The sequence below is a fragment of the Meles meles genome, chromosome 16, assembly GCF_922984935.1.
Source record: "Meles meles chromosome 16, mMelMel3.1 paternal haplotype, whole genome shotgun sequence".
Classification (NCBI taxonomy): Eukaryota; Metazoa; Chordata; class Mammalia; order Carnivora; family Mustelidae; genus Meles; species Meles meles.
In genome coordinates this window covers 70,682,888-70,708,615 of record NC_060081.1, presented here as the reverse complement: position 1 = coordinate 70,708,615, position 25,728 = coordinate 70,682,888, and the positions used below count along the sequence as shown (strand labels likewise).

General features: G+C 53.1%; 1 protein-coding gene across 1 annotated transcript in view; it reads left to right on the top strand.

Moving 5' to 3' along the window:
- PREX1 (phosphatidylinositol-3,4,5-trisphosphate dependent Rac exchange factor 1) overlaps positions 1-25,728 on the top strand; it is a 178,013-nt gene that overhangs the window by 89,546 nt on the left and 62,739 nt on the right. Inside the window, exons 5-8 of the mRNA XM_045980873.1 lie at positions 2,826-2,927; positions 11,524-11,685; positions 18,270-18,403; positions 25,203-25,321. Of these exons, the coding sequence (XP_045836829.1) occupies positions 2,826-2,927; positions 11,524-11,685; positions 18,270-18,403; positions 25,203-25,321 (517 nt within the window). The remainder of the gene's footprint in view (positions 1-2,825; positions 2,928-11,523; positions 11,686-18,269; positions 18,404-25,202; positions 25,322-25,728) is intronic.

Below are 25,728 nucleotides of genomic sequence, written 5' to 3'. Positions count from 1 at the left end.
CATCATCTTCCTCCCTCCCTGCTGGTGTCTCCAGCTTTGGCCGCCAACAGAAGAGCTGTCTCGAGTCTTCCATGGGCTGTTAAGGCGTTGGGAACAGACGGGACCTGGCTTTCCAGTCAGGATGTGTTGTGTGCTCGCTGAGAGATAGGGTGGGGACTTCCTCATTCTGTGACTCAGTTTTCTTGTCTGTAAAATGGGGTAATTCATTCATTCATTCATTCTAAGTCTTGGGGTACAACAGTGACCGAGGCAAGAAAAGGCCTTACTCTCATGGAGCAGCCGTTTTAGTGGGAGAAACTTACCTGCCATGGCTTGTGGTGTTACACCCTCTGGAGGAAATACAGTAAGTGAAGGATGGCAGGATGTTTGGAGGGAGTCAGGGTGGTGGCTGCTATTTGAGATTGGTCTGTGGGAAAACCGTGTCTTACATGATATTTAAGCAGAGACTTTGTAAAGTAAGAGAGAGAGGCAAGGAGTATTGGGAGGAAATCATTCCAGGGAGAGGAATTGTACGTCCCAAGGCCCTGAGGTAGGAGAGTGTTTGAAGAATAGCAAGAAAACCAGGGTAGTTGGATTTGAGAGTCTAAGAGGAAAGTGGGAGGAAGTGAGATCAGAAGAGAGAGGCCAGATAATGGAAGGGACCTTTAGGCAGTGGAAGGGATCTGAGATTGTTAAAAAGCTTTTCTTATAGCGGGATGTAGCGACAGGCACTAAATGCACTCATAGTGTGACCGCTCCCGTGATCAGTCCTGTGAAGGAGCAGCATTTAAAGAGAGAATTTTCAAAAGTTCTTCCCATGGTACCCGGAGCGTCATCTTGCTAGAACAGTGAATGGCAGCTCTGTGTGTGTTTGCTTTTTGGCCCCCCCCCCCGCCCAATGAAAACAAAGTAAAACAAGAATTTGGAGTGTCTGGGGAGAAGTGTGGTTGGCAGCTTTGACACTTATGTGAAAACCCCTTGATCCTGGACAAAGAGCCAGACCCTTCTCCTGCTGGGTCCTCAGGGCTTCTGGAAAGTGCTCCCCTAGCCCCAGGCTCCCCTCTCTCTGCCCGGAGCTGACATCACCAGGGCAGCTTGTGGTGAGCCCTGGCTCAGAGGACAAAGGCCTGAGTGTGAGCAGTGTGGGGCCTGGCATCTCCCAGCTGCTGCAGCTCCGATCCCCCATCTGTGCCCGGGGGAGGTGCGGGGCTCGGGGGCCGCGCAGCTCCTGCCAGAGCAGAGACATGGGCTCCCCCGGGGTTCTGCTTCTCCAAGGAGAGGGCCCACCAAGCTCCCTGCAAGGCAGTAGCTCTGGGTCTCGGACCCGTCCTTTTGCTTCTGTCTGCCACTTTCCCGTCTGGGAGAGGGAGATAACGTCCCCGCTTATCCTGGGGCCGTGAAGATGAACTTTACACACAGGTGGAGCACAAGGCACAGGGCCTGGCACGTGGTAGGCGCAGGGCAAATGTTCTCTGGGCTCGTTTTCACTTGAATATAAGCAAGGAACGTGTCTCCTTATTGGGCAGGTGCCCCAGTGCTTGGAACCGTGCCCAACCCATAGTACGCACACAGTATATATTCGTGGAACGAATGAATGAGGGAATGAATGAGTGATAGGATGAGAATTCTTTTTTTTTTTAAGATTTTATTTATTTATTTGACAGACAGAGATCCCAAGTAGACAGATAGGCAGAGAGAGAGGAGGAAGCAGGCTCCCTGCAGAGCAGAGAGCCCGATGTGGGGCTTGATCCCAGGATCCTGGGATCATGACCTGAGCTGAAGGCAGAGGCTTTAACCCACTGAGCCACCCAGGCGCCCCAGGATGAGAATTCTTTGCCGCAGGAGTTTCTGTGTCATTCGCAGTCTGCCCGCGCGGTGTTGAGGAGGAAGATGGGGACTGTGGGCTGGGCCGGCAGGTCGCTCATTCCTTAGTCTGTCCCTTCTTCCGCACGCGTGTCATGGGCACATAGTAAGCCTGGGACAGGATGGCAAGGAGGTCACAGGGCGCGCGGGGGTTGGGGCGGGGACTCGGTTCACTTTCCAAATCCTGTTACCCTCCCTCTACAGAGGTAACCAGCCCCTGTTAGAATTTGGTTTATTTTTCCTCCATCCGTGTCTTTGTATTTGACGACAGATGTGTTCCCCACAAACAATGCCTAGTTTGGTGTGTGTGTTTTTAAAAGCTTTGTATGAATGGGTTTGTAGCAGCCACATCCTTTCGTCCGTGTTGCTCCGAGTGGTGCCCGACCCCCTGTTTCCCACACCATGGACTGTGGCACTGTCTCGCCCGACAGGCACGTTTTTCCATCCTTCATTTGGTGGCTGTTTGGGTTGCTTTCCATTTTGTGCTGTCCCACACGAGGCAGGTCTGAATGTCCCTGTTCCCGTCTCCTGGTGCGTGTCTCTGAAAGTTCCTGTAGTTCCTACAGACCAGGACTTAGCACACTTTCTGTAAAAAGCCAGATAGTGGTGGGCAGTTCAGGTGTTGTGACCGTAGGCTGTCTGTTGAACTGCTCATCTGAGCCACAGTTGCTAGGAAGCAAGCACGTGCAGGTACGTAAACAAAGGATGTGGCCGTGTTCTAGTGAGACCCTGCTTGCTGCAACAGGGAGCGGTGGGATTTGGCCGGGAGGTGGGAGGAGGGGGCAGGACAGGTTGCCAGACCTTGATCTAGGCTTTGTGCTGGGTGACAGACGATGCCTATTTCCATCTCCTCTCGGTGTTGCTAAATTGCCTCCAAGGTCTGCAGTTGTGTTTTGAGAGTGCTTCCCCTGCTTATTTGAAGGTGGCCAAATGCCTCTACCGTCCCTGGCGGGTTGTAATGAAGGTCCTCTGTCCCTTTGCAGAGCTGCATGCTCCTGGGAGGCCGGAAGACCACGGACATCCCTCTGGAAGGCTACCTGCTGTCTCCAATTCAGAGGATCTGCAAGTACCCCCTCCTTCTCAAGGTGAGACAGTCACCCAGCTCCTTTCTCTGGGTTTGAGGGACTGAAAGCCCAGCTCTGACTGGCTTATGCAAAAAGCAAAACTTGTTAGTTAAGCAGCTGAGATGTGCAGGGACCATGCTGGCTTTGGGCGGGGCTGGAGCTTCTCAGGACCCTGCCTCTTTGGGTTCGGTTCTGCTTTATATTCGGCATGGTAGCAGATGGCTGCATTCCTCTTGCCGCACACCTCGTCAGGTTCAAGGGCAGTGGGAAAGCCTGAACCTCTCTTCTAGTAGCTCTGACTCAAGGCCTGAGAGTCACTCAGACTTCGGCTCTCTGTGGCCAGAAGAATGTGACGTTCTGAATAGTTTGGGCCCGAGTCACATGGTTTAATTTGGACCAATTACATGAAGCCTTTGCATGTGCCCTTTACCCAATCCCACGCGCTTAGACTCGCACTTAACCCCAGAGGCGAGGCACTGGGCAGTGCGGGGCTCTGATCGGTTAAGACGTGGCCTAGGGCGGTGCGCTGGGTGGTGTTATGTTCTAATGGGCTGATACCAGGATCAGGTACTCCCTGCCTGACCCAATCGCACAAAGCAGATGAGCTCTAGCCGGTGCCGACTTATGGCATGAGCTCCGACCTCCAGGCCTCCCATGATCCCATCGGCCACAGGCCCGTGGGTGGGGGACGCAGGACCTCCCCATCACAGTCCCGCCTGTTTGTGGAAGAGGCTGGGGACTGCTGAGTGGGCCCAGCGCAAATAACCAGCCACCTGCTACCTTTATCTTTGATTTGGTCTCGGTGGGGCAGACCCGGGGAAGGTTTGCTGCTTGTGTGGCAACCCAAGAAGTCACAGTTCGCGGCTTCGGAGTCGGCGCCTGGGCAGGTAAATCCTCTGCCGGGGGGATGGCTCTGCCACCGGCCGCTGCTCTCCGCCCCGGGTTTTCAGTGCTTGGAAATGGCAGCTTATTAGCCCAAGCATCCCCTGGCTCCATCCCCAAGGCCTTGCGTCTGACAGCTGTTCCTTAGGGTCCCCGCTGGGGGATTAATGTGGCTGGTGGTGCCGCATTTATGCACCTGTCACTCATGCACGGGGCCACATGCATCCTTGCTCCATGAACCGGAAGGCAGAGGGGAGGGGAGGATTACTAGGACACTCTTGAACTTGACTTTCTGCTGGATAAGGTGGGTGACCCTTGAGTCTGTGAACTGGACCAGACTCTCTCGGGGCCATCAGCCCTGTCCATGACCAGGGGCCTCTAAGGTGTGCAGCTACGGTTGGTGGGACGAAGTTCTCTCTGGCCCTCCTCTGGCCTGCTGCTGTTTGTCTATCCCCAGGATCTCAAGAGGACCGTCTGTGGTGGTTCTCATAGCTGCTTTGACCCCCAAATGTTTGAAATGCTGCGTGTAGCTGGCTCTTCCCCTTGGTCCAGGAAAAGCTCCGGGAAGAACTTGCAAGTTGCTAGCCTGTGGATTGAATTGGACCTATAGATCTGCTTTATTTATTTTTTTAATATTTTATTTATTTGGCAGAGAGAAATCACAACTAGGCAGAGAGGCAGGCTGAGAGAGAGGAGGAAGCAGGCTCCCTGCGGATCAGAGAGCCCGATGTGGGGCTCGATCCCAGGACCCTGGGATCATGACCTGAGCCGAAGGCAGAGGCTTAACCCACTGAGCCACCCAGGCGCCCCTAGATCTGCTTTATTTGATCTGTTTGGTGTGTTCACCAAACTCGAGTCGGTTGCCAGCCTTTAAGAGGTCGTCCTCTGTGGTGGTTTAGGGCAGGGGTTGGCAAAGCAGTAGCCCGTGAGCCGGATCTAGCCCGTGGCCTGTTTTTGTATAACACGTGAGCTGAGAATGATGTTTACATTTTTTAAAGCCTTGTTTAAAAAGAAAAGAAAACCCCCAAAACAAAGAAGAATATGTGACAGAGACCGGATGTAGCCAACAAAGCCTAAAATGTTTACTATTTGGCCATTTACAGAAAAAGTCTGTTGACCCCTGGATGAGTGCCAGGCTTTGTAGCCAGAGGCTGCTTGAGTTTGAACTCTAGCTCCACCACTTATTAGCGGTCTGACCTTGGGCGAGTCACCTTCCCCGGCCTCAGTTACTCAGCTGTGGAACAGGGTTTGTGTTGGTACAGACAGGGCTGTTAGGACGGTTGAGCATTTCCCCCTTAATTCTGAGAACGACGTGATGAGGGAGGCACTGCGATTAGCCCCACTGGAGAGACTGAGGCACAGAGGAAGGGACCGCTTCACGGTGAAGTAGTAGGAGCCGTGATTTGAGCCCATTCTAGAGGCCCACCCTCTGACCACTAGGCCGTGCTGCCGGTTGAGCACTTTGGGGAGTCAGGCTGCCAAAGTCCTTGGGTTTTGGGAACACTGACGCTCTCCATTCCCTAGGTGGGGGTCTGGGACGGTCAGTGGCCTTGTGTTTTGTGGCTTAGTGGCTGCTCCGTTCTTTCCTTCCTGGGGTTTCAAACCTGGAACATCTGAGCCATTAGAAGAAATGCCAGCTCCAGCCCCAGCGCCCGACCAAGGCCCCCTAGGAGTTAACCCTTTGGTTTTTGGATCTCAGAAAAGTCTGGGGTCTCAGCAGGTGCTTGGCGTGGTAGTTTCCATGACATATTTTAACAACCAGCAGAGTTGGACCTGTGTGTGTGTGTGTGTGTGTGTGTAGACTTGAAGCTCACAACGGCAGGCTCAGGCATTTCTGAGGCCCGCTTAGGCCCAGAGGCTTCCGTTCGGCCTGGTGGGATTCATGGGCTCTGGATTCCCGGGAGAGCAGACAGGGAGGAACGGCACAGGCTGGCAACCGGTGGGGGAATAACTGCCCACAGGAAGCGATGATGAAGCCAGGCTGTGGCTTTGCTCTCCTGACCAAATGGCTGTTTACTCACCCCGTTTCCTCAGTCTCCAGCTGTGTTTATCTGGAGCTCTGATAGCACCGGGGGGACCCGCCAGCAGGGCCTTCGTGTCCTCTGGGGACGTGCCATGCTCCCCGCCTGATGGGCTCGCTCAGTGTCCTGGCCTTTGGCACCCACAGCTGGAACATTTGCATCAGAACACAGCTGGGACTGAGGGCAGTTCTTCATGCTCCTCCTGAGTTCCTCCTTCCTGTCACATTTTCCAGAGGATTCTAAAAGACGATACCATGTGCCCAGTCCCTCAAGTGTCTCCACCTCTGGCCTCTGCATCTCTGACATCCTTGCAGATGTTCCCGTGGCCCTCTGAGCCCCCTTGTTTGAGCTGAACTCCGAATCCAGCAGGCCATCGGGATCAGGGAGCCCGGGTGGGAAGAGAGAAGAGGCCAGAATGAAAGCCTCATTGGGAACGGCCCCAAAAAGCTGAACTTGAACATTGCCTAAGAATAGCCAGAACATTCTATCTCAGCCTCCGGCCCAGGCTCAGGATAGACGGTTGGCGTTTTTAGGCTTTGTTGAGTTTTCCGTCGATGTTTCCAGGGAAATGATTCAGGCTTGAGGTCATGTCCCTGGTGCTCAAATGACAGGTGCCTGAGGGGAGGCTGACTGTCACTGTCCCTTTGGGTTGTTTCCTGGTGATGCACAGATCTCATCGGGCCACTCACTGTGCCCCAGCTCCTGGTGTGGCTCAGGACCCCAGCCCCTGGTAGTCACTCTTCCACTTCCTGTCCCTGGGGCTCGGGACCTTCTACACAGACAGGATCATCTAAGATGTAACCTTCAGTGTCTGGCTTCTTCAGTTTAGCACAGAGTTTTCCAGGCTCATCCACATGGTAGCCCAGATCAGAGCTTCATTCCTTTTCATGGCTGCATAATATTCCATTGTATGGAACCACATTTTGTTTACCTGTTCATTCCTTGACGAATGTTTGGGTTCTTTCCACTTTCCGGCTATTAGGAATAACGCTGCTATGAACAGCCATGTGGCAGCTTCTTGTGGACACTCCCATGGCTTTAAGCCATGTCTCTGTGTCCGACCTGCAGCCTGGACCTCTCTCCCAAGCTCCAGGCTTGTTCTCCTGCCCACTCCGCTTCCCCACTTGGATGTCAGACAGGCCTCTCCTGCCTAACAGGTCCAAAACCAAATGCTTGGCTCTCCTCTTTCCCCAGACTGGGCTCCCCTCCCTGCCACCCCCTTGTTCCCATTTCCATACACGGCCTTTCCTTTCTGATGGCTCAGGCCAAACTTGAGCTGTCTTTGGCCCAGCCTACATCCAGTCTCTTAGGAGGTCCTGTTGGCTCTGGCTTCGGTTCTGTCTTGAGTCTAGCCTTTCTAGCTCCTTCTCTCCATCATGCTTCCAGGCCCTTGCTATAGCCCCCGCTGGGTCTTCCTGACTCTGCCCTTGTCCTCCAGTCTCTTCTCAACCCAGCAGCTAAGCCCAAGCCTGTTCATGTCACTTCCTCACTCAGAACTGTCCAGCGGCTCCCTGTCACTCAGATTGAAACCCAGATTCCCCATCATTGTCACCTGTAAGGTGCTGCACAGTGAAGTTATGTTTTATGTTCCACCCTCCCCTGCTTCTTCTCCCACGCCCCTGGCTCTGCTCCAGCCACACTTGTCCCCTTGCCATTCTCTGAACACAACAAACATGTTCCTGCCCTAGGGCCTTTGCACTTGCTCCTTCTTCTGGGACACCATTCCGGTAGATACCCTGAGGCTCACTCTCTAATACTGTCAGGCCTCTGTTGCTCAGTTGTCCCCTCCTCAGAGAGGCCTTGCCTGACCACCCAGCTGTGGCACAAGCGCCTCTGCCTTTCTCTGTCCCCCGCCCTGTTTTTATTTTTTCTTCACTGTCACATTCTGTTTTCTAACTCATGGTGCACATGTTGATTTTCTGAATCCTCATTAGGCTGTCAGCTCAGCCAGGGCCAAGGTCTGGGCCTGTTCTGCTTGTTGCTATTCACCTAGAATGAGCCTGGCCCATAGTAGGTGGCCCCCCCCATTGACTCACTGAATGACTATGGAAAATGCCACCCTAGTGTGACCCACCATTTCTAAATCCAGAAATTGGGACTTTCAGGTCCCCTATAGCACCTGATTTCCAAATGTCAGCTTGGTTCAGAACTTGTCAAGCGTTGCTGGGGCGAAACAGGGTGTGTCCTGGAAATCGTCTGCTGGGGACAGCTGCTCGAACGGGCTTGTGGCAGGGGCGCTGTCTGCAGAGTGGCTGCTCAGGATATAGCCTTGGGGCCCCGCAGGGGCTCCTATGTGTCTTGCACTTCCCACATCTGTCTGCGGTGATGCATCTGTCACCCGCATCAGCATGGACACCTTGCCAATCAGTTGTTCCCTCTGTCTCCCTGGCCACTGGGGGTGTGGCGCCCCGGGGGATGGACCGTGGTCCATCACCGGGGAGGTGTTGGCATCAAGTCTTGGTGGAAGGGGATGGCTGGGGAGTGGCATGTTCCCCGGAGTGGGGACATGTAGCACTCAGAGCTCTCCAGAGGGTGTTAGGTGGCCCATGAAAACCTTGCTGTGCAGTGAGTGGTGGGGGAGGGAGCCCTGGAAAGCAGTGCGTCCCGTAGTGAGATGTTCGTTTCTTAGCAAGGCCCTGTGTGTCTTCCTGAGTCCCTCCAGCAGAGTTATGGTCGGTGCCAAAGGGTCAGGCGTTTGGGAGGCCGTTTTATTTATTCATCAATGATTGTCAAGTAACTGTTATGTGTAAGGCATGGTCCAAGGTGCTGGAGATAAAAAGTGAACAAAATGGCCCAGAGCCCTGCCTCTGTGGGACTGGCATTCTGCTGGGGGAGACAGTGGAGGGATGGGTAGGAAATGAATATACTTGCAGAGCTGGCGTGGGTGCTGTGGGGAAAATATCTCCGACCGAGAGGTTGGTAAGGGCCAGGAGTGAGGGACTAAGAGGGTGACATTGGAGCTAACACCTGGAGGAGGTGAGGAAGGGGGCCTCCAGGTATCTGGGGGAAGAGTCTGCCAGATAGAGGGAAGGGCCAGTGCAAAGGCCCTGTGGGAGGAGTGTGTCTGAGGAACAGTGAGGTGGCCAGAGGATGATCTGAGGGAGTGGGGGAGTGAGGCCAGATTAGGCAGGTCCTTGTGGGGCACTGTGGGCTGTTTGTCTTCTCTGAGCGTTGTAAGTGCCTCAGGAGGGTTCTGAGCAGGGGAGGGACAGGGTCTCACCTCACTCTGACAGGATCCCTTTGGCTGTGTGTGGAGAATGGACTGGGAGTAGGGAGTGGGGCTGGGGTCCAGGGAGTTGACTTCAGGGGTCCCAGTGGCAGTGGCTGGACCAGGGGAGCGGAGGTGGGTTCGTGTTGAGATTTGCCCTTTCACATCGTTTGCCATTTCCATTGAATACTTTGGGTCATGCCTCTGGAGTTTTTCTCTGACTCCGCTGTTATGAAACGAGCTCCTTATCTGCCAGGGATCTGGCGTTGATTGTCACCAGCTTGCTGTGAAGGCACAGGAAGGCAGCATTCTCACTGCCGCCCTGGCCACAGTGCCCACCCTCCCTCCTGCCTCTTGGGCTGAGCGCTGACACCTTGCCCACAGCTGCTCTGACACCCAGTGCCAGCTCAGGCTCTTTCCTGTGTGGAGAGCAGCGGTGGCCTCGGACACTCCTGCAGGACAGGGCACCTCCTCTCACCTCTGTTTTTTTTTTTTTCAGCTCTTCAGGTCACACTCTCGTTCCCCTTCCTCTGTGGGAATGCCTCCTTTGTCAGAGGGAGGGCTCCGTCTCCCCCTTCCTTGCTTCCCCTTTGCTGTGTCCCCAGAACTTGGCAGGTGCTCAGTTAAACCCTCAGGGGCCTGACATCGCAGAACGTCTGGTCTGCAGGACCGTTAGGACTTGTCCTCCAGAAGAGAGGCCGTTGGTGTCCAGGCGGGGCAGAAATGACGTGAATGGAGAGGGGCCGTTCTGGAGTTGGTTTTCTGCTCGGAGTGCTCAGAACAACGCGCTGGCAGATGGCCCGGCGGCTGTCGCAGCCAGCACGTGCTGTCAGACGACAGACTGAGGACGGCTGGCGTAGACCGGGTGCTTACCAGGTCTGTAGCTGACCGCAGAGGTCCTTTTCTGGGAGGATCGGATTCCCCGTGCCCGTGAACAGCACCCGACGGTCAGGCTCACGTCCAGCTGTGCCTCCATTTACTTTCTGGGGGCCTCGGGCTATTCTGCCTTAATCTCTGTCACTGTTAAAGGGGACGATAACGGACCCTGCCTCGTAAGCACAGAGTAAAGGCTGAGTGGGCTGTAACTGCTACCGCCCTCCTCCTCAACCCGGCCCTCCTCCTCCTCACCGTGGCCCTCCTTGTCAGTGCTTTTCAGCACGGAGGGCGACTGGCCCAAAGTCACGCGGCTACAGAGGGCAGAGCCAGCCCTGGTACCCACGTGTGACCTGTCAGAGCGCCACGTCTGTGATTTTCAAGGGAGCAGAGAGGTGGGGAGATACGAGAACCGCTGGGCACGTCTAGGTCAGATGGTTAAGGAGGCCTGTCTCTGCCGGCACGGCGCTGTCCGCCGAGTGATTCGGCTGGAATATCTTCCCTGCATCTTGAGGTCCTGCCAGCGTCTCCCTCTTCTCTCTCTCTCTCTCTCTCTCTCATGTAGCGTGTGGCTGATGCCCTTTGATGATGAAGCTGGCCTTTAGCATGGCTCAGGCCTGCCCTGTGGCGGGGCTGGGAGGTGGCAGGGGGAGGGCCATGGAATAGGGCCCGCCGGGAATGGCCAGTTGACAGGGTCTGTCCTGGTCCCTGGGAGGTGGGGTGTTTTTATACCTGCTCTTCCAGTGAGCAGGGCTCTGTATCTGTGGCCTCCTCTCTGACCTCCTGATGTCTGTCTTGTCTCTCTTTCCCTTTCTGTCTTTCTCATTTACTCCCCTCCAGTCGCACTGTCTCCTTGCTGTTCCTCCTTCTGGCCCATCAACGCTTCCACGTCAGGTCCTTTGCCTTTGCTCTGCGCTCTGCCTGGCACCGTCTTCCCCGAGATTTTTGCAGGATTCCCTCCCCTGCTTTACCCAGAGTCTCTGTTTAAATGTCACCCCCTCTGAGAGGCCTCCCCTGACCTCCCCACTTGAAAGAGCCCCTCCCGGGGCCCCTGGGTGGCTCAGTTGGTGAAGCGTCTGCCCTCGGCTCAGGTCATGATCTTGGGGTCCTGGGATCGAGCCCCATGTTGGGCTTCCTCCTCAGTGGGGAGGCTGCTTCTCCCTCTGCCCATCCTCTGGCTTGTGCTCTCTCTCTCAAATAAAATAAAATAAAATACAATAAAATAAAATAAAAGAAAGAACAGTTCCCTTCCCAAAACCTTCTAGCCTGTCACTCTGATTTGCTTTCATAGTATTTATCACTGCCCGACATTGTACCGTACACCTAATTTTTCTTTATTTTGGCCCATCTCCTTTACTAGAGTGTAATACCCACCAGGTGAGGAATTTTTCTCTGTTTCATTGACAGATTTGTCTCCAGGCCCTAGAATACCGCTCCACTGGGAAGAAGGTGCTCAGGGGACATTTACTGAATGAATGAGTGAGTGAATGAGTGACTGAGTCCGTGACGCTCCCCGCCGCCCCTGTCTGTACAGAGCAGAGCTGGGATCTGGCGTGGGGCCAGGTGACCTGGATGCTGTGTCTGGGGCCCTCGGAGTGGACGTCTCTCATTCCTGTCCTCCCCGGTCCCCTAGGAGCTGGCCAAGAGGACCCCAGGCAAGCACCCGGACCATCCCGCGGTCCAGAGCGCCCTGCAGGCCATGAAGACCGTGTGCTCCAACATCAACGAGACCAAGCGGCAGATGGAGAAGCTGGAGGCGCTGGAGCAGCTACAGTCCCACATCGAGGGCTGGGAGGTGCGGCGGGGTGGGAGGAGCGGGGCCCCCGGCGTGCGCGGCTGCAGCTCTGCGCTGTGGTCTGGGCCCCAGGCTTTAGCCTGCCCAGTGCGTTTGGTTCGGCCTCCAGGGTGTTTGCAAAAAAAAATTATTTAGTTAAAATTATTTAGTTATTTTCCAGTGGAGTCCACATTGAAAGTCTAGAGTTCAAGTTTCTTTAGAAAAATCGGTAGCCCTGGCCCTCACTTTCCATGACCACATGCCGAGAGCTTCCCGTGTTCCTCAGTCCCTGGCACCTCCCATTCCTCCCTAGTCTCTCTCCTTCACGTGTTGCCTCACCTGCCTGGTGTCCATAGGCCTCGGCGTTTTTGATGCCGATGTCCACCGTAGTGCTTATGGGTCTGGGGCAGAACAGAATTCTGGCTCTGATGCTCCCTTGCTGGGTGACTTGAGGCAGATGTCTTAACTTCTCTGAACCTCCTGATTTCTCTCTTTCTGACACACGGTAGGTACTCAATAAATGGTAGCGGTTGCTATTATATTACTACCATCATGCTTACGGGGCTCTGGGATTCTTGAAATCTTCTCATGGTGCATGCGTTTAAACCTCCATGTTTTCTTTAGATTATCAGAGATTTCCTACAAATCTGTGGAAGGAAATGGGGAAATCTGAATAAAAAAAAAAATCAATATTAGAGTCAGTGCAGCTGGAATGGGAGATCAAAAGCAAAGATGAAAGACGCCTAGATTACTCTCTGAATCATCTGCCTTTGGGTTTTCTGGCGCTTGCTACTTTTGGGATTTCCACTTGTCTTCTCAGCGTTCCGGAATCCTGAATGTGACTCCGTCTCACTGCAGAGATTGAGAGTCTGGCTGAAGGTCGGGGGGCTGCTGTTTGCAGCGGGGAGGCGGGTAGTGTGGATTAGCGCTGGCCACATACCCATCCTCTTCCCGAGGGGCCTTCCCGTCCTGCCGAAGCTGGGGAATGGAGAGCTGCATTTCTCGGTGTCCCCCCCCCGCCGGTTGTTCAGGTTTGGGATGTGATTGGTTAAAATCAGATCCAGCTGCTGGGGATTTGGCCAATGGGGTGGGATATAGAGCACAGCTGTGGTCGTGTTTGGCTCTCTGCGGTAGCATCAGCAGAGGGGCTGGGCTCCAGCTTCCTGGGTATTCAGGGGCATGGGACATTTGTTTGTTGTTGATGGCGTGTGTCATGCAGGCACGGGATGGCTCTGCAGCTGAAAATTGAGGCAGCGGCTGCCTTAGGCCTGGCTGCAGCCTGGGTTGTGTTTTCCGGGCGTAACCACTTGGGCAAGTATGTGTGACTCTTTCTTTTCCCAGATGGGGCTGAGGCAGTGGCTCTGTGGGGGGCGGGCCATGTAGACAGTGTTTGTCTACCTGGAATCCAAGCCCCGGTTTGGATTCCAGGCTCCCCTAGACCATTTGATAATTAAGTAAACCCCTTATTTCTTTCTGCTTAAAATACATGTAGCTTGGTTTCTGTTTCCTGTGACTGCAAATTGCTGAATGTCAGGTGTGTTGGTTAGGGTGTGTTGTCTCAGGACTCATGTCAGCCCCAGGATGTCAGAGCTCACCCTTTGTCTCTTGGCCTCCCCTGCCTGGTTCCATGAGAGCAGGAGCTCCAGGCATCACTTTGTGTTCTAGAATAACAGAGGCGTGGCCAGGGCATGAGAGGGAGCTCTTCTCCGTAGTGGGGGAAAACCTTAACCAGAAGCCCCGAAGACTTCCCCTTTCATCTCACTGACCAGTGGGTCGCACAGCCGCTTTCAGCCAACACGCTTACCTAAAAAGCAAACAGAATGAAGGATGTGTTTAAGCCTGTTTGGGCTTTGAGCTTCCTGGCAGCCAAAGTGAAGAGAGCAGGAGACATAAGTTACTCAATATTTATTTTCAAAAAAGGAAGACAGAGCAGTTCTTCTGGGAGACACAGAGTTTCCTGGAAACCAGCTGAGAAAGAAATCTCTCCCATGGGCCCCTGTGGAGAAGAGGATTGAGCAAGCCCTTTGGCAGCCGAAGCAGAAGTGTTTTCTAGATGCCTACTTCTGGGAAGGGCCTCGGGAAATAAGAACTAAGGATCTTTGGGGGCCCTTTTAGACCCTGAAAAACCTACAGTTGGAGAGTGGCCCTGATTTCGGTCACTGTCCTGGGTGCTGTAGGAGGTACACTGTGCCAGAATAAGAATTGCTGGCAATGACTGAGCCCCTGTTAACATGTCTCCAGGACAAAGGGGTGGATGCTCTTATGATCCCCATTGGCCAGCTGATGAAACTGAAGCACGGGGACTTGGTCTGGAGGTCCAGCCCTGTAACTGACAGTCGGCCCTGGCTCAGGCAAGTTTGTCCCGCTCTCTTGGCCTCCATTTGCCTTGGTTGTCTAATCTGAGTAATATCTCTTGAAGGTATCTCCTGGAGCCAATCTTTTTTTTTTTTTTTTTAAGATTTTATTTGTCAGAGAGAGAAAGAATGAACAAGAAGGGGGAGCGGCAGAGGGAGAAGTAGGCTCTCTGCTGAGCAAGGAGCCCCATGTGGGACTCGATCCCAGGACCCTGGGATCATGACCTGAGCCAAAGGCAGATGCTTCACCAATGGAGCCACCCAGGTGTCCTTGTCCTGGTGTCATTCTGAGGATAAAATGAAAACTGGAGTATGAATGCTTCTTGGAAAAAGTAAAGTGGTTTTCTCTGCAGTAGAAAGGTTTCGTCTGAAAGTGTATTTATTGAAGTCATCTCTACTCCCCGTGTGGGGCTTGAACTCATAGCCCCAATATCAAGAGTCACACGTTCCTCTGAGCCAGCTGGGTGCCCCTGGAGAAAGGTTTTTAAATGCAGTTTGATCCTTAAGGCGAGTTGTAAAAATAATGTGTCATAGTGAGAAACAATCCCGGGTGACAGTGAAGCTATTTGTAGTGTCTCCTGTTCCCTGTAGTTACAACCTTGGGGGACAGTGTGACTTGCATGTAGTCTGTGGTGAATGGCAGTGGTTGCAGACCCTTGCTTCTGATAATCTTCCTGGTAATTACTGATCTTGCCATCTGACCTCTCGCCGGTCTGTTTAGATGACTGCCATCTAGCTCTTGGAATATGGCTGGCAAGGGACTCATTGTGGGAGGAGGGAGGGTCTCTCCTTGGCTGTTTCATGGCTGTGGGCTTGGGCTTGCATTAGGAGTCTGATCTCCGATAGCTGCCTCCTCCCCCGCCCCCATCCTTCCTAAGCCGCTTGTCCTTTTTAGTCGGGAGACTGGTTTACTTAAAACCAGATAAGTGAAGCCATAAATCCACTTTATCGAGAGGGAGGAAATGGTAGGATGTCGCAATACCGTGGAAGTGAATGAACGAGCCAGCTCCCTTGGCGGGGAGGGGTTCTTCGTCCTCAGTTTCCCCATCTGAAAAGTCAAGGGTCCTTCTTGAGTCCCTTGAGGCTCGGAATCAGGCTGCCTCCCTGGCTTGGAGTAAATGCTCTGTAAACTCCAAGAGGAGCTTTGGCTGCGGAGCAGGGTTTCACTCGTACTTTTTTTTTTTTTTAGATAAAAAAGCATCATGCAGCTTTAGCTACAGCTTGTACCCAGTGTGGGCTGACCCTCCTGCAGAGGGACACTCAGGAAGCAAGCTCCACGGACTTCTGTGGGAAGCTCACAGTAATTAAAAAAAAATACATGTTCTTAATAAGAACGAAATAGGGCATACTTGTCTCGCTGGCTCTGGAAATACTGGTTTGAGAGATCGTCAGGTGCCCACTCACCCACGAGGGGACAGAAGGAAATAGGAGCGAGGAAGCATAAAATTGTTATTAAAAAGAGAGAGAGAGAGAGAGAGAGAGAAGTTGTCATAGTCCTTCCACCTTTCCTGGGACGCCTTGTGCTCCAGGGGGCTGTGGTCTCTCCCCTTTGGAGACCCCTGCTCTAGACCAGTGGTCTCATTAAAAAGCCCTTCAGGTTGTCAGGTTACCTTCTAAGCCGCCTCTCCCCTTCCCCTGGGTGGGGGAGTGGTGCCATCCTGTCTGGGTTCACATCCCAGCTCACTCACTGACCAGCTGTGTGACCTTCAACAAGTCACTACTCTGCTCTGTGCTTTAGTTTCTTTGTCTGTAAAATGAGAGCCGTTGTAAGGATGAACTGGATTTGTGTAAAATACTTAGAACCGTGTGGGCGTGTGGTAAGCTTTTCCTGTCCCCTCTCCATGTTAATGCCTCAGTTCAAGTGAGTCTACGCTGTCCGCAAGTCTCTAGCCCTGACTGGTGGACACCATGGTGCTCAGCCTCTTCCCTGTGTGTCTGATTCTAGATTACCAAGGACCCAGGTTCAAGGATTCTGGGGAGACCGAGCCAGCTGGGCTTCTCAGCAGCACTGGGGTGGACGGGGCATGCCCCTGCCATGTCCTTGGCAGTTCACGTGTATTTGCTTGGTGGTCTTTGGCCAAGGCTGGAGGGGCCACTTCCCGGTCTGGGTTCGCTGGTCTCTGTGGTCCCTGGACATCGACAGAGAGGTCAGGTGTAGTCCAACGTGACATCAGGGTTTGGGGCCCTGCAGCCAGGCCAGGTGCCAGATCCACAAACAAGTGGCTAAAATCCCCCTTTGGAGGCTCGAAGGCTGGAGCTGTGGGCATGAGTGAGGGGAGGGGACCAGATGGGGAAGCAGGTGGCCTCTAGGAGCTGCTCAATGGCTTCTGCCCTGAGCCGGCCCATGGGCCATGGTTAGAACCTCATCACCCCAAGAGGCACGCTCGCCCTGCTGGCGAGGATACTGGGGTCCATGGGGCTCCTTGTCATGAGAGCCCTGAGCCCTGGTGCAGCGGGCTCACTCCCTGGCTGGTGGCTGTGTGTGGAGTCTGGTCCCCATCTGCAGCACATGGGCGTCTGTGCCGTGATTCTGTTAACGGGCGCACGCTCCTGCCCGAGGCCGCTAGCCCTTGACCACAAGGAGCGGGTTTCCTCGGACCCCAGCTGGGCCCCAGAGGCATCTCTGGCATTTTTGGGTGAAGAGTTTGCTGTGTTCAGGGGACACAGCCTGAAGCAGGGGAGACTGCAGTGGGCAGTTAGCAGAAAGCCCGATTTCTGCATTTCTAGAACCAGTTCCCCTTCCTGGGTCTCAGAAGTAACTGAGTCAGCATCCGCCATTGGGGTATGAACTCCTCTTTGGTTCTGGGTGTCTCGTGTTTGGGGAAGGAGACTCTGTGCACACTTCTCTCTCCCTCTCTCAAGTTCATTTCATGTGTCATTCTTCGTCCTCTGTCATCCGCAGGTCAAATGAGCTCCCCTGAACCCCTCTTTAGCATAGTGTCCCTGGGGCCTAAATGTCAGAGACACCCCATTGTCTGCCTGTTGCTGGGCCTGGTGCTAATCCTCATGTGTGGCTTCGAGTACATGGTTGGCTGCTAAAAAGAGAGAGGATGGCATAAATGAGGGAGAAGTTGATTTCTCAGCAGCAGAACAGGCTGGCGGGGAGGGTGTGGCGGCTCCTTCCCGCCCCAGGTTCCTTCCAGCTTCTTGCTCTGCTGTCTGCTACAATGTATGCCACCACTCCGGCTGGCTTCCGGCCTGTGACAAGAGGGAGGGGAGGGAGAGGAGAAGAAGCTGTTTTCTTTCAAGGAAATAGTGTAGAAATGGGGCGCATGGGCCATACGTCAATCACGTGACCACACGGGCACAAGGGATGCTGGGAAATGGAGTCTCTGGTTGGACGGCTGAGAGCCCGCTGAACTCCGCTCCTGCCACAGGGGAGGAGCCTGCCCGGCTGGCATCCAGGGCCCTCCTCGGTGTGTTTCCAGCCTCCTCTCCTGTAGCACTTGGAGAGCTCTGCGCCCCACCTTGGTCCTCCCTGAGCTCCAGACAGACCTGTGTGGTCGGGTCCCCCTGGAGCCTTTCCTGACCCCCTCAGCGGGAACATCACCCAGGTTCAGATTACTCCACGCCTGGCGAACGTCCTGGCCGCTGCCTGTCACTTAGCACGGATGGCCCCCTGGAGTTTGAGAACTGTTTCCATCTGTGTTCATGGCTGTAGCTAGAGGAGCTGCTCCAAGAATCCTGCCCCGATGGTGTGCACACTGTGTTTATCTCCTGCTCTACAGGCATTTACTGAGCACCTGCTGTGTGCCCAAGAGGGTGACAGGTGCCGGGGAGACCGTGGCAAATGCTTGATCATGCTCCATAACGCTTCCTGTGCTTATGGAAGTGGCATTCTAGTGGTGGCGATACCTTCATAAGTCAAGACATAAATGAGGAAGGGTAGGCAAAAACAAAACAAACATGAAAAACCCCAAATCCCAAGCAAGAACCGAACCAAAATAAAACCGGATGCCAGCTCGGGCTGGGTGGGTCATTTCCTCTCCCTGAGCCCAGCTTTCTCTTCTATGAAATGGGCTTCTCCTTCTGCTCCTCCCGGCATGGTTCCGACACGCTCAACGGGCAGAAGCCACTGATGAGATTGTTGGGATTTTTCTGTCTGCTGACAGATTTCCTGCAGTGGCGCGCTTAGGTTTTGGGGGGGCAAGTGAGGCAGTGGTAGGTTCTGTGTCTGGGAAGGAAGGGGATATCCCCGAGTGCTCTCCTGGATTTGCCAGCTCATTCCCTCTCCCCTTGTCACTCTCCCAGGGCTCCAACCTCACAGATATCTGCACCCAGCTCCTCCTGCAAGGGACTTTGTTAAAAATCTCCGCGGGCAACATCCAGGAGAGGGCCTTCTTCCTCTTTGACAATCTCCTTGTCTACTGCAAGCGGAAATCTAGGTGAGTTGCTGCTCTGGCTGGGGTGGGGCTGCCCAGGTGGGCCTGGAGGCAGGGATTCCTTGGGACCTTGACTGTCTCTCACGGTGACACCTTAGGCTTGTCACTTCCCTCTCTTGGCCTCCCTTATTTCTCTTCTGAGTTGAGGGGTTCAGGGGATCAGCACTGCCTAATAGAAATATACTGCGAGCCTCACGTGTTATTTAAAATTTTCTAGCAGCCACATTAAAAAAAATCGAAAAGAAACAGGCAAAGTGAATTTCAATAATGTATTTTATTTTTTTCCAATGTATCTGTAAATGTTATTTAATGTCAACAACCAACGTACAATCGATTTTTGAAAATCATTAAGAAGGTATTTTGTGTTTTCTTTGTACGCGAAGTTTTCAAAATCTGGTGCCCATCTTTCACTTACAGCACATCTCACGTCATCCTAGCCCCGTTTTAGGTTCTCAGCAGTCACAGCGGCTGTCTTGGACAGTGAGGATCTGGACGGTCATAGAAATTTGGGGATTCTTTGTGACACTAACATCCTCTGATCCTAAGATCCAGAGGTGGGAGATTGAAGGGCACAGGGCTCTCTCACTGTTAAGCTTTTTGAGGGAAAGGATACTATCTTTGTCACCTTTGTATTTTTCCCTGGAACTGCCTACACTTTGCAGACTCAAGGAAGTGGATGGATGGGTGGGCGAGCGGTAGACACGTACAGACGCGTGCCTGACTGTGAGGGTGCATGTTGGGATGTGTGGGCAGATGGGAGGAGGCATAGGTAGGGGTCGGAGGGTGAGTGGATGGTGGAGGAAAAGGGGCGGAGAAGATTGTGGATGGATGTGTGAGCTGATTTGCCGATGGACGAGTGAGTAGATGAAGGAGCAAGTGGGTGGGGGGTTGGGGGTGTAGGACACGGCTGGATGGAGGGACGGACAGAAAACTGGGCGAATGGCTGGGTGTTGGAGAAGTGGACGAAGACGTGATAAGCTGGCAGAGGTGAGTTCAGATGTAATGGTGAGTTGGGGCCTTCATGTATGATATTTCAATGAATGGGTGGGGGGAGGGATGGCCATAAATGATCATAAAGTAGTAGACAGAAGATCAGTTGGGTGGATGGATGGATAGATGGATGGTTGATTGGTGGTTGTTGGGATGATTGGATTCTGGGATGGAGGGTTGGGTAGTGAATGACCAAGTGGGTGGATGGGTGGATGGATGGTTGGAGAGAGGGCGACTTGGGAGACAGAGGCGTAGGGGACCGAGTGGCTTGCTGGGTGGGTGGCTGGCTGGTTTGGCTGGGTGGATAGTGGACTGAGAGATCCCTGTCTTTCAGTTTTCTGAAGAAGCCCTTTTGAATCCTCCTTCCTGTTACGTTATTTTAAGGGCTGAAACAGTGACTTTCCAGAGGCTTCTTTACTCCTTTATCTAGGAAAAGCTAAGGCTGAGGGGAGGTGCAGACCCTGGGGCCGCCCGTCAGCATTGCCTCCGCCTTCCTCTGGGCTCTCGGCAAGTCACTTACTGTGCCTGAGCCTCCTTTCCTTGTCTGTTTCTGCTGGCTTCTTCAGGTTGTCGTGAGGAACCCTTTCACGGGATGAATGATGGCGTTCCTTGCATGTGGGGGGGGAGGGCTTTTCTCTCTCTTCCAGCCTGACCTCTCTGAGCCTCAGTTTTCTCTTCTGTAGAATAGGGATGATAAACCCCTTCTTACAGTAGAGTCTGATGTACGGCCAAGCTGCTTACAGTTGAATCCCTGGTCGTACTTCTCTAGCTCTGACTTTGCCTTTCTTTCCCTCCGTTCCCTTCTGTGCGGAATCAGGCGATCGTACGCTTCTCAGAGCGATTGTGAGGAACAGAGGTGTTAGGCGCGCCCGGTACGTAGTTAAAGCTCACAAAGTCAGGGTCAGCTGCCATTGCCTTACTGCTAACTTGCCTCCATCCGTGTTGGGTTCCTGTTCACGCACAGGGGGAGCCCCAGGCACGCAGTAGGCACTTCAGCCACCCCCCCCCCCCCGCCCTTCTTCCCTGTTCTGGGTTTGGTCCTTCTGGTTGAAGGCCTTGGCCTCCCTCTTCTCCCATCTCTCGGAGCGTGTCTTCCTTATTTGACGCTTTATTCCTGCCCACTCCGTTAGGTCTCTCTGCGTCTGTCTCGTGTCCCCTCCAGCGCCCCCCCCACCACGAACACCCCGTTTTCCTTCCTCCTTGCTTCCTGCCTGTTCTCGCTGGGCCCATCCTGGGAGTCCTCTGCCCCCACTGCCAGCCGCCCTGGACTGTCTGAAGCAGGCACTTTTCTCAGAACACCAGGGGCTGTAGAAAACAGAATGTCCCTTCAGGCACGCGTGAGCGGCTCCAGCTGCGGCTGGCCTTGCTCATCCTTCGGCCGCCCGCCCTTCCTCCATCAGTGTGGTCGCACCTGTTGGATGGTCGCACCTGTTGGAGCAGTAGCCGCGGGGGCTGCTGCTGCTGGATTCCATGTGGACCTTCTGGGGTCGGCCCTGGGGCTGCCGTGAGCTCTTTGAAGGCCGTTCTCCGTGCCAGTTCCGTGCGTGAGCGAGGCCGGCTGGAGGGAAAGGGCACATCTGTCTCCTGAGAGAACGTGGCTGGCGGCCAGCGTTCTCGTCTCGGGATGGGGAGCCAGGGGGCCGGGCTCCAAGACGGGACGTCCCAGAGGGATTGGGCAGGGGTGGGTGGATGGGGCTGCTGGCCTGACTGATGCGGTCACAGGAAATGCCTGTCACTGCTAGGTGTCTGCTGACTGGTTTGTCTTTGCCTGGGTCACGCGGGGCGCCGCCTGTCCGGGACATGGGTCAGGGAAGGTCTCTGACTCAGAGTGTTTCTGGCGCAATTTGGAAGTAGAGGCTCCTTGGATATTAGAAGCAGAAGGAGTGTTCTAGGAGCCTACCTCCCCATTCTTCGGAATGGGAAACCGAGGCCCCCAAGAAGAAAACCCGCAACGAGTTCCATCTCTAATACCTCAACTGCTTGTTTGTGTCTTAGATGTCGCAGTACTTAGGGACACCGAGACCCTGCCACTCACTGGTCATGCAGCCTTGGGCAAGTTACATCAGCTTTTTTGTCTCTGTTTTCCCGTCTGTTCCATGGAGATAAAAGTAGTCCCCATCTGAAAAGATAGTTCTTATAGATGAAGTATGATAAAACATGGAAATCAGTTAGAATAAGGCCTGGCACGTGTACAGAAAGGAGAATTACCACTCTCTCTTCCTCTGGGGGCTCTCGCATCCCACTCACCCTTCAGTCGGGCCTAAAGCTGGACTCGTCATTTTCCTCACAACTCCTGTCCCAGACCTTTACCTCTGAGTCTTCCTCATTCGGAGTGAAGGGCACCTTGGTTGACCTTGATGCTGACCTGCCTCACCCCACACCCACTTCTTCGGCGAGGCCTTTCCATTCCGTTCCCTAACTTTGGCCAGAACTTCAGTGTCTTTCCAATAAGAACTCCAGGGGGGAGTTTTCGTGTATGTGTGTGTCAGTGGTTGTAAAATTTACCTGGAAACACGAACACGGCCTCCACTGTTTTGAAAAAGGGCAAAGCTGGGGGCCTCGTGCTACTGGAAGCTGGGCTTACTCGCAGCTGCAGTGATTAAGACAACGTCCTATTGGTGCCAAACCAGACAAAGAGTTTAGTGGACCAGAAGAGCGAGTTCAGCAGCAGACCCCTGTGGAAGTGATCATTAGCATTTCAACAGAGGTGCCAATGCAGTTCAATAAAGGATACTTGGTTCGTTTGGTATCCCATGGGGGAAAATGAGTCTTGACTGTTAGCTCATACGACGCACAAAAAGCCAACTTCAGATGGATCATAGATTTAAATGTGCGGGGTAAAGCCATCAGGTTTCCAGGAGAAGGCATAGGAGACTATCTTCACGATCTGGCAGTAAGCAAAGATTTCTTAAATAGGACAAAAAGTGCCATTCTAAAGGAAAAATGGATTCATCAGATTACGTTAAAATTAAGAACTGCTCATCAAAAGACACTGTGACGAGAGTAAAAAGTCAGCTACAGACTAGGGATCTTTGCGATCCATATAACTAACAGGGGACTCACATTCAGAATGTATCAAGAAGTTCTAGAAGCCAAATTTGGCACTCTGTCTCTTTTTATAAATAAAGATTTATTGGTACACGGCATGCCTATTTGTTTTGGTGTTGTCCGTGGATGCTTTCCTGCATCAAGGGCAGAGTAGAGTAGTTGACACAGAGACACGGAGCCCCCAGAACTGACAATGTTTACTCTCTATGTGGCCCTCTTCAGAAAACATTTGCTAACTCTTGCTAGAAATTATTAAGAAAAGGATAACCCAAGAGAAAAATGCTCAGGGGGCAGTCCTTTCACAAAAGCCCATGGCCCACAGGACTAAACATGAAAACATGTTTAGTAAACATGAAAAGGTAAACATGAAAAGGTGCTCAGCCTCATTACTTACCAGGGACACGCAAATAGAATGTTTAATGAGCCACTACTCTGTGCCCACCAGAATGGCCAACACGGAAATTAGCTTCAGAGGATGGGGAGCCACTGGAACGTTGCTACTCTACCAGGGACAGGGAGAACTGGTGCAACTCCTTTGGGAAACAGCTTGGCATTCTCCGGGAAAGGCAATCACGTGCATCCCTTGTAACTCAGCAGTTCAGCCCCTAGGTAGATCCCCTGCAGAGACGTGCACGTGTGTTCTTCATAAGACACACGCCAAGGCAGTCACGGCCACGCCAAACAGGAAGCAACCAACATACCCGTCACCATCACCCATGATCATTCCATGTATGTGAAGTTCCAGAACAGGCAGAGCAAAGCCGTGGGGTCATAGGTCAGGAGAGCTGTGACTGCTGTGGGGGGCGGGGAGGGACAGGGCAGGGGGGTAGTAACTGGGAAGGGGACACAGTGGGGGGCTTTCGGGGTGTTTACAGTGATAATAGAGGTGTGCTCACTCTTTGAAAGTTAAATGAGCCACATCTTTCTTTGGGTATTTTTTTTTCCTGTATGGATTTTATACTTTCACGAACCACGCGTACCCGAATAGGTAGGCCTGGGTAGGCGGGTGCAAACCATCACTCTGCTCAGTGGCTTCTGGATCCCCCTGCTTTCTGCTGGCCCTGCCTGCAGTCCCTTCTCCGCCACAGGGAGTCCTTTATAACCGAGATCAGATGGTGTTCTTCCACTGCTCAGACCCTCTGCGGCCCCCACCTCACGCTGGCAGGAGGCGTCCATCCACGGTGCACAGGACCCCGCAGGATCTGGCCCGTGTGGCTGCTCTGACCCCTTGCCCACACTCGCCATCGCCCACTCACCTTCAGCCGCCAGCCAGTTTGCGGCTCCTTGCAGCATGGCATGGGGCTCGTGTCCTCTGCCTGGAATGTTCCTCCTCAGATACCCTCCTAGGTTCCTCCCTCACCTTTCCAGGGTCTTTGCTCCAAAGCCACCTCTTCAGGGAGGCCTCCCCTGACTAACTCTCCCTCCCCTGTCCGGTTCAAATCATGTCCCCACCCTCCCTAACCATCGCCTTGCTTTATTACAATTGTTTTTACAAACTTGAAATATTTTAATTAAAAGCATATACATTGCATTTTTTTTTTATGTTGCATTTTTTAAACATTCTTTTCATCAAGAGCCAAGGTCTCTTCTTGGAGGATAAGTTCACCCTTTTTTTTTTAAATCTTTTTTTTTTTTTTAAAGATTTTACTTATTCATGAGCGGCAGAGAGAGAGAGGGGCAGAGGCGAGGGAGAAGCAGGCTCTGGGAGCCCCATGCGGGACTCGATCCCAGAAACCTGAGCAGAAGGCAGATGCTTAACCGACTGAGCCACCCAGGTGCCCAAGAATAAATTCACTCTGAACACAAAAACAACTTAACTTTATCAAGTCTTTCCAAAATAGTAACTTAATTTTCAGAGAGACAGCTCTTTCCAACATTCATATATCCTCACTTATATAATACACAGTTTACCCAGTTTCAGTGACAGGTGCACATCAGGCAAACAGATCTGGAAACATGACCCACTTTGTGGAGCAGAGGGGCCTGCGCCTACCCCAGAGTGGCCTTCAAGCCTTCAGACTTCGTTCTCTGCTTTATTTTAACCACTTTTTAGCAATCCTGACGTAACTTGGCTTTGACTTCTCTGCTTAGCGTCTGTCTCTGTGCCCCCTGCCTCCTCGTATTGGACGATGAGTTCTCAGAGACTGTTTTTGTTCACCGCTGCAGACCCAGCGCCTAGCGCAGTGCCTGGCTCTTGGTGTTCTCGGAAGTGGGTGTTCTCGGAAGTGCTTGTTGAGTGCATGGATGTGTGACTCCGCTTGGCGCCAACTTGGCATCCTCTCCATAGGAAGGACTGGTCAGATGTTCGTTGAGTGTCTGAGTGAGTGGCTGATTGACCTGAGTGAGGGCATGAATGGTGGGCAGGTGGATGTGGATGGTTGCGTGGACTGCCTTCTCCGGGCACCCTTTTTCTCTGGTCTGATTTGAGGCAGTACCTCTCTGTTAGACACTCGGAGAGCCCCTACTGACCTTATAGCCAAGAGGAATGAATTTCTGCTGCTTCTTATTCCTGCTTTTAGTTTCTCATCAATGTCAACTGTTAGCTGTGGCTCTGTGAGGTCAGCAAGGCCCATTTTCCAGATGGAGGAACTGCATCTTGGAATGGGGGAGAGACTTGTTCAAGTCACCCAGCCACTAGCCAAAAACCCATGCTCCTGCCATCTCCGGGTGCCCTTCCAGATTACCGCTCTGCTTCCCTTTGCTCTTCCAAGCCCCGTTAGGTGAGACATAGGGGTTGTTGACCACCCTTCCCCCTGTCTTTCAGGGTCACCGGGAGCAAGAAGTCCACCAAGAGGACCAAGTCCATCAATGGCTCCCTTTACATCTTCAGGGGTCGAATCAACACTGAGGTCATGGAGGTGGAGAATGTGGAAGACGGGACAGGTAGGCCCTTGCCCCAAGGCCCACCTGACCCCAGCCCTTCCTGCTCTGTGGCATGGTCTCTGTTTCAGTTTTTTTCTTCTTTTCTTTTTTCGAGGTTGGGAGGGTCACAGGGAGAGGGAGAGAGATAATTGTAACAGGCTTACATGCTGGGTTTGGAGCCCCATGCGGGGCTTGATCTCATGACCCTGAAATCATAACCTGAGCTGAAATCTAGAGTCTGGTGTTTAACTGACTGAGCCACCCAGGCACCTCTCGGTTTTTTCTTTTATTTGAAATGTAACCTCCCTAAGAAAAGTATCTAAAACATATGCACATCCAGTGAACACCTGGGTTGTCACGATTCAGGTCAGTAAGGAGAACGCTGTGCGTACCCTGATTGAGAGCTCCTCACACACCCCTCTTCGGCC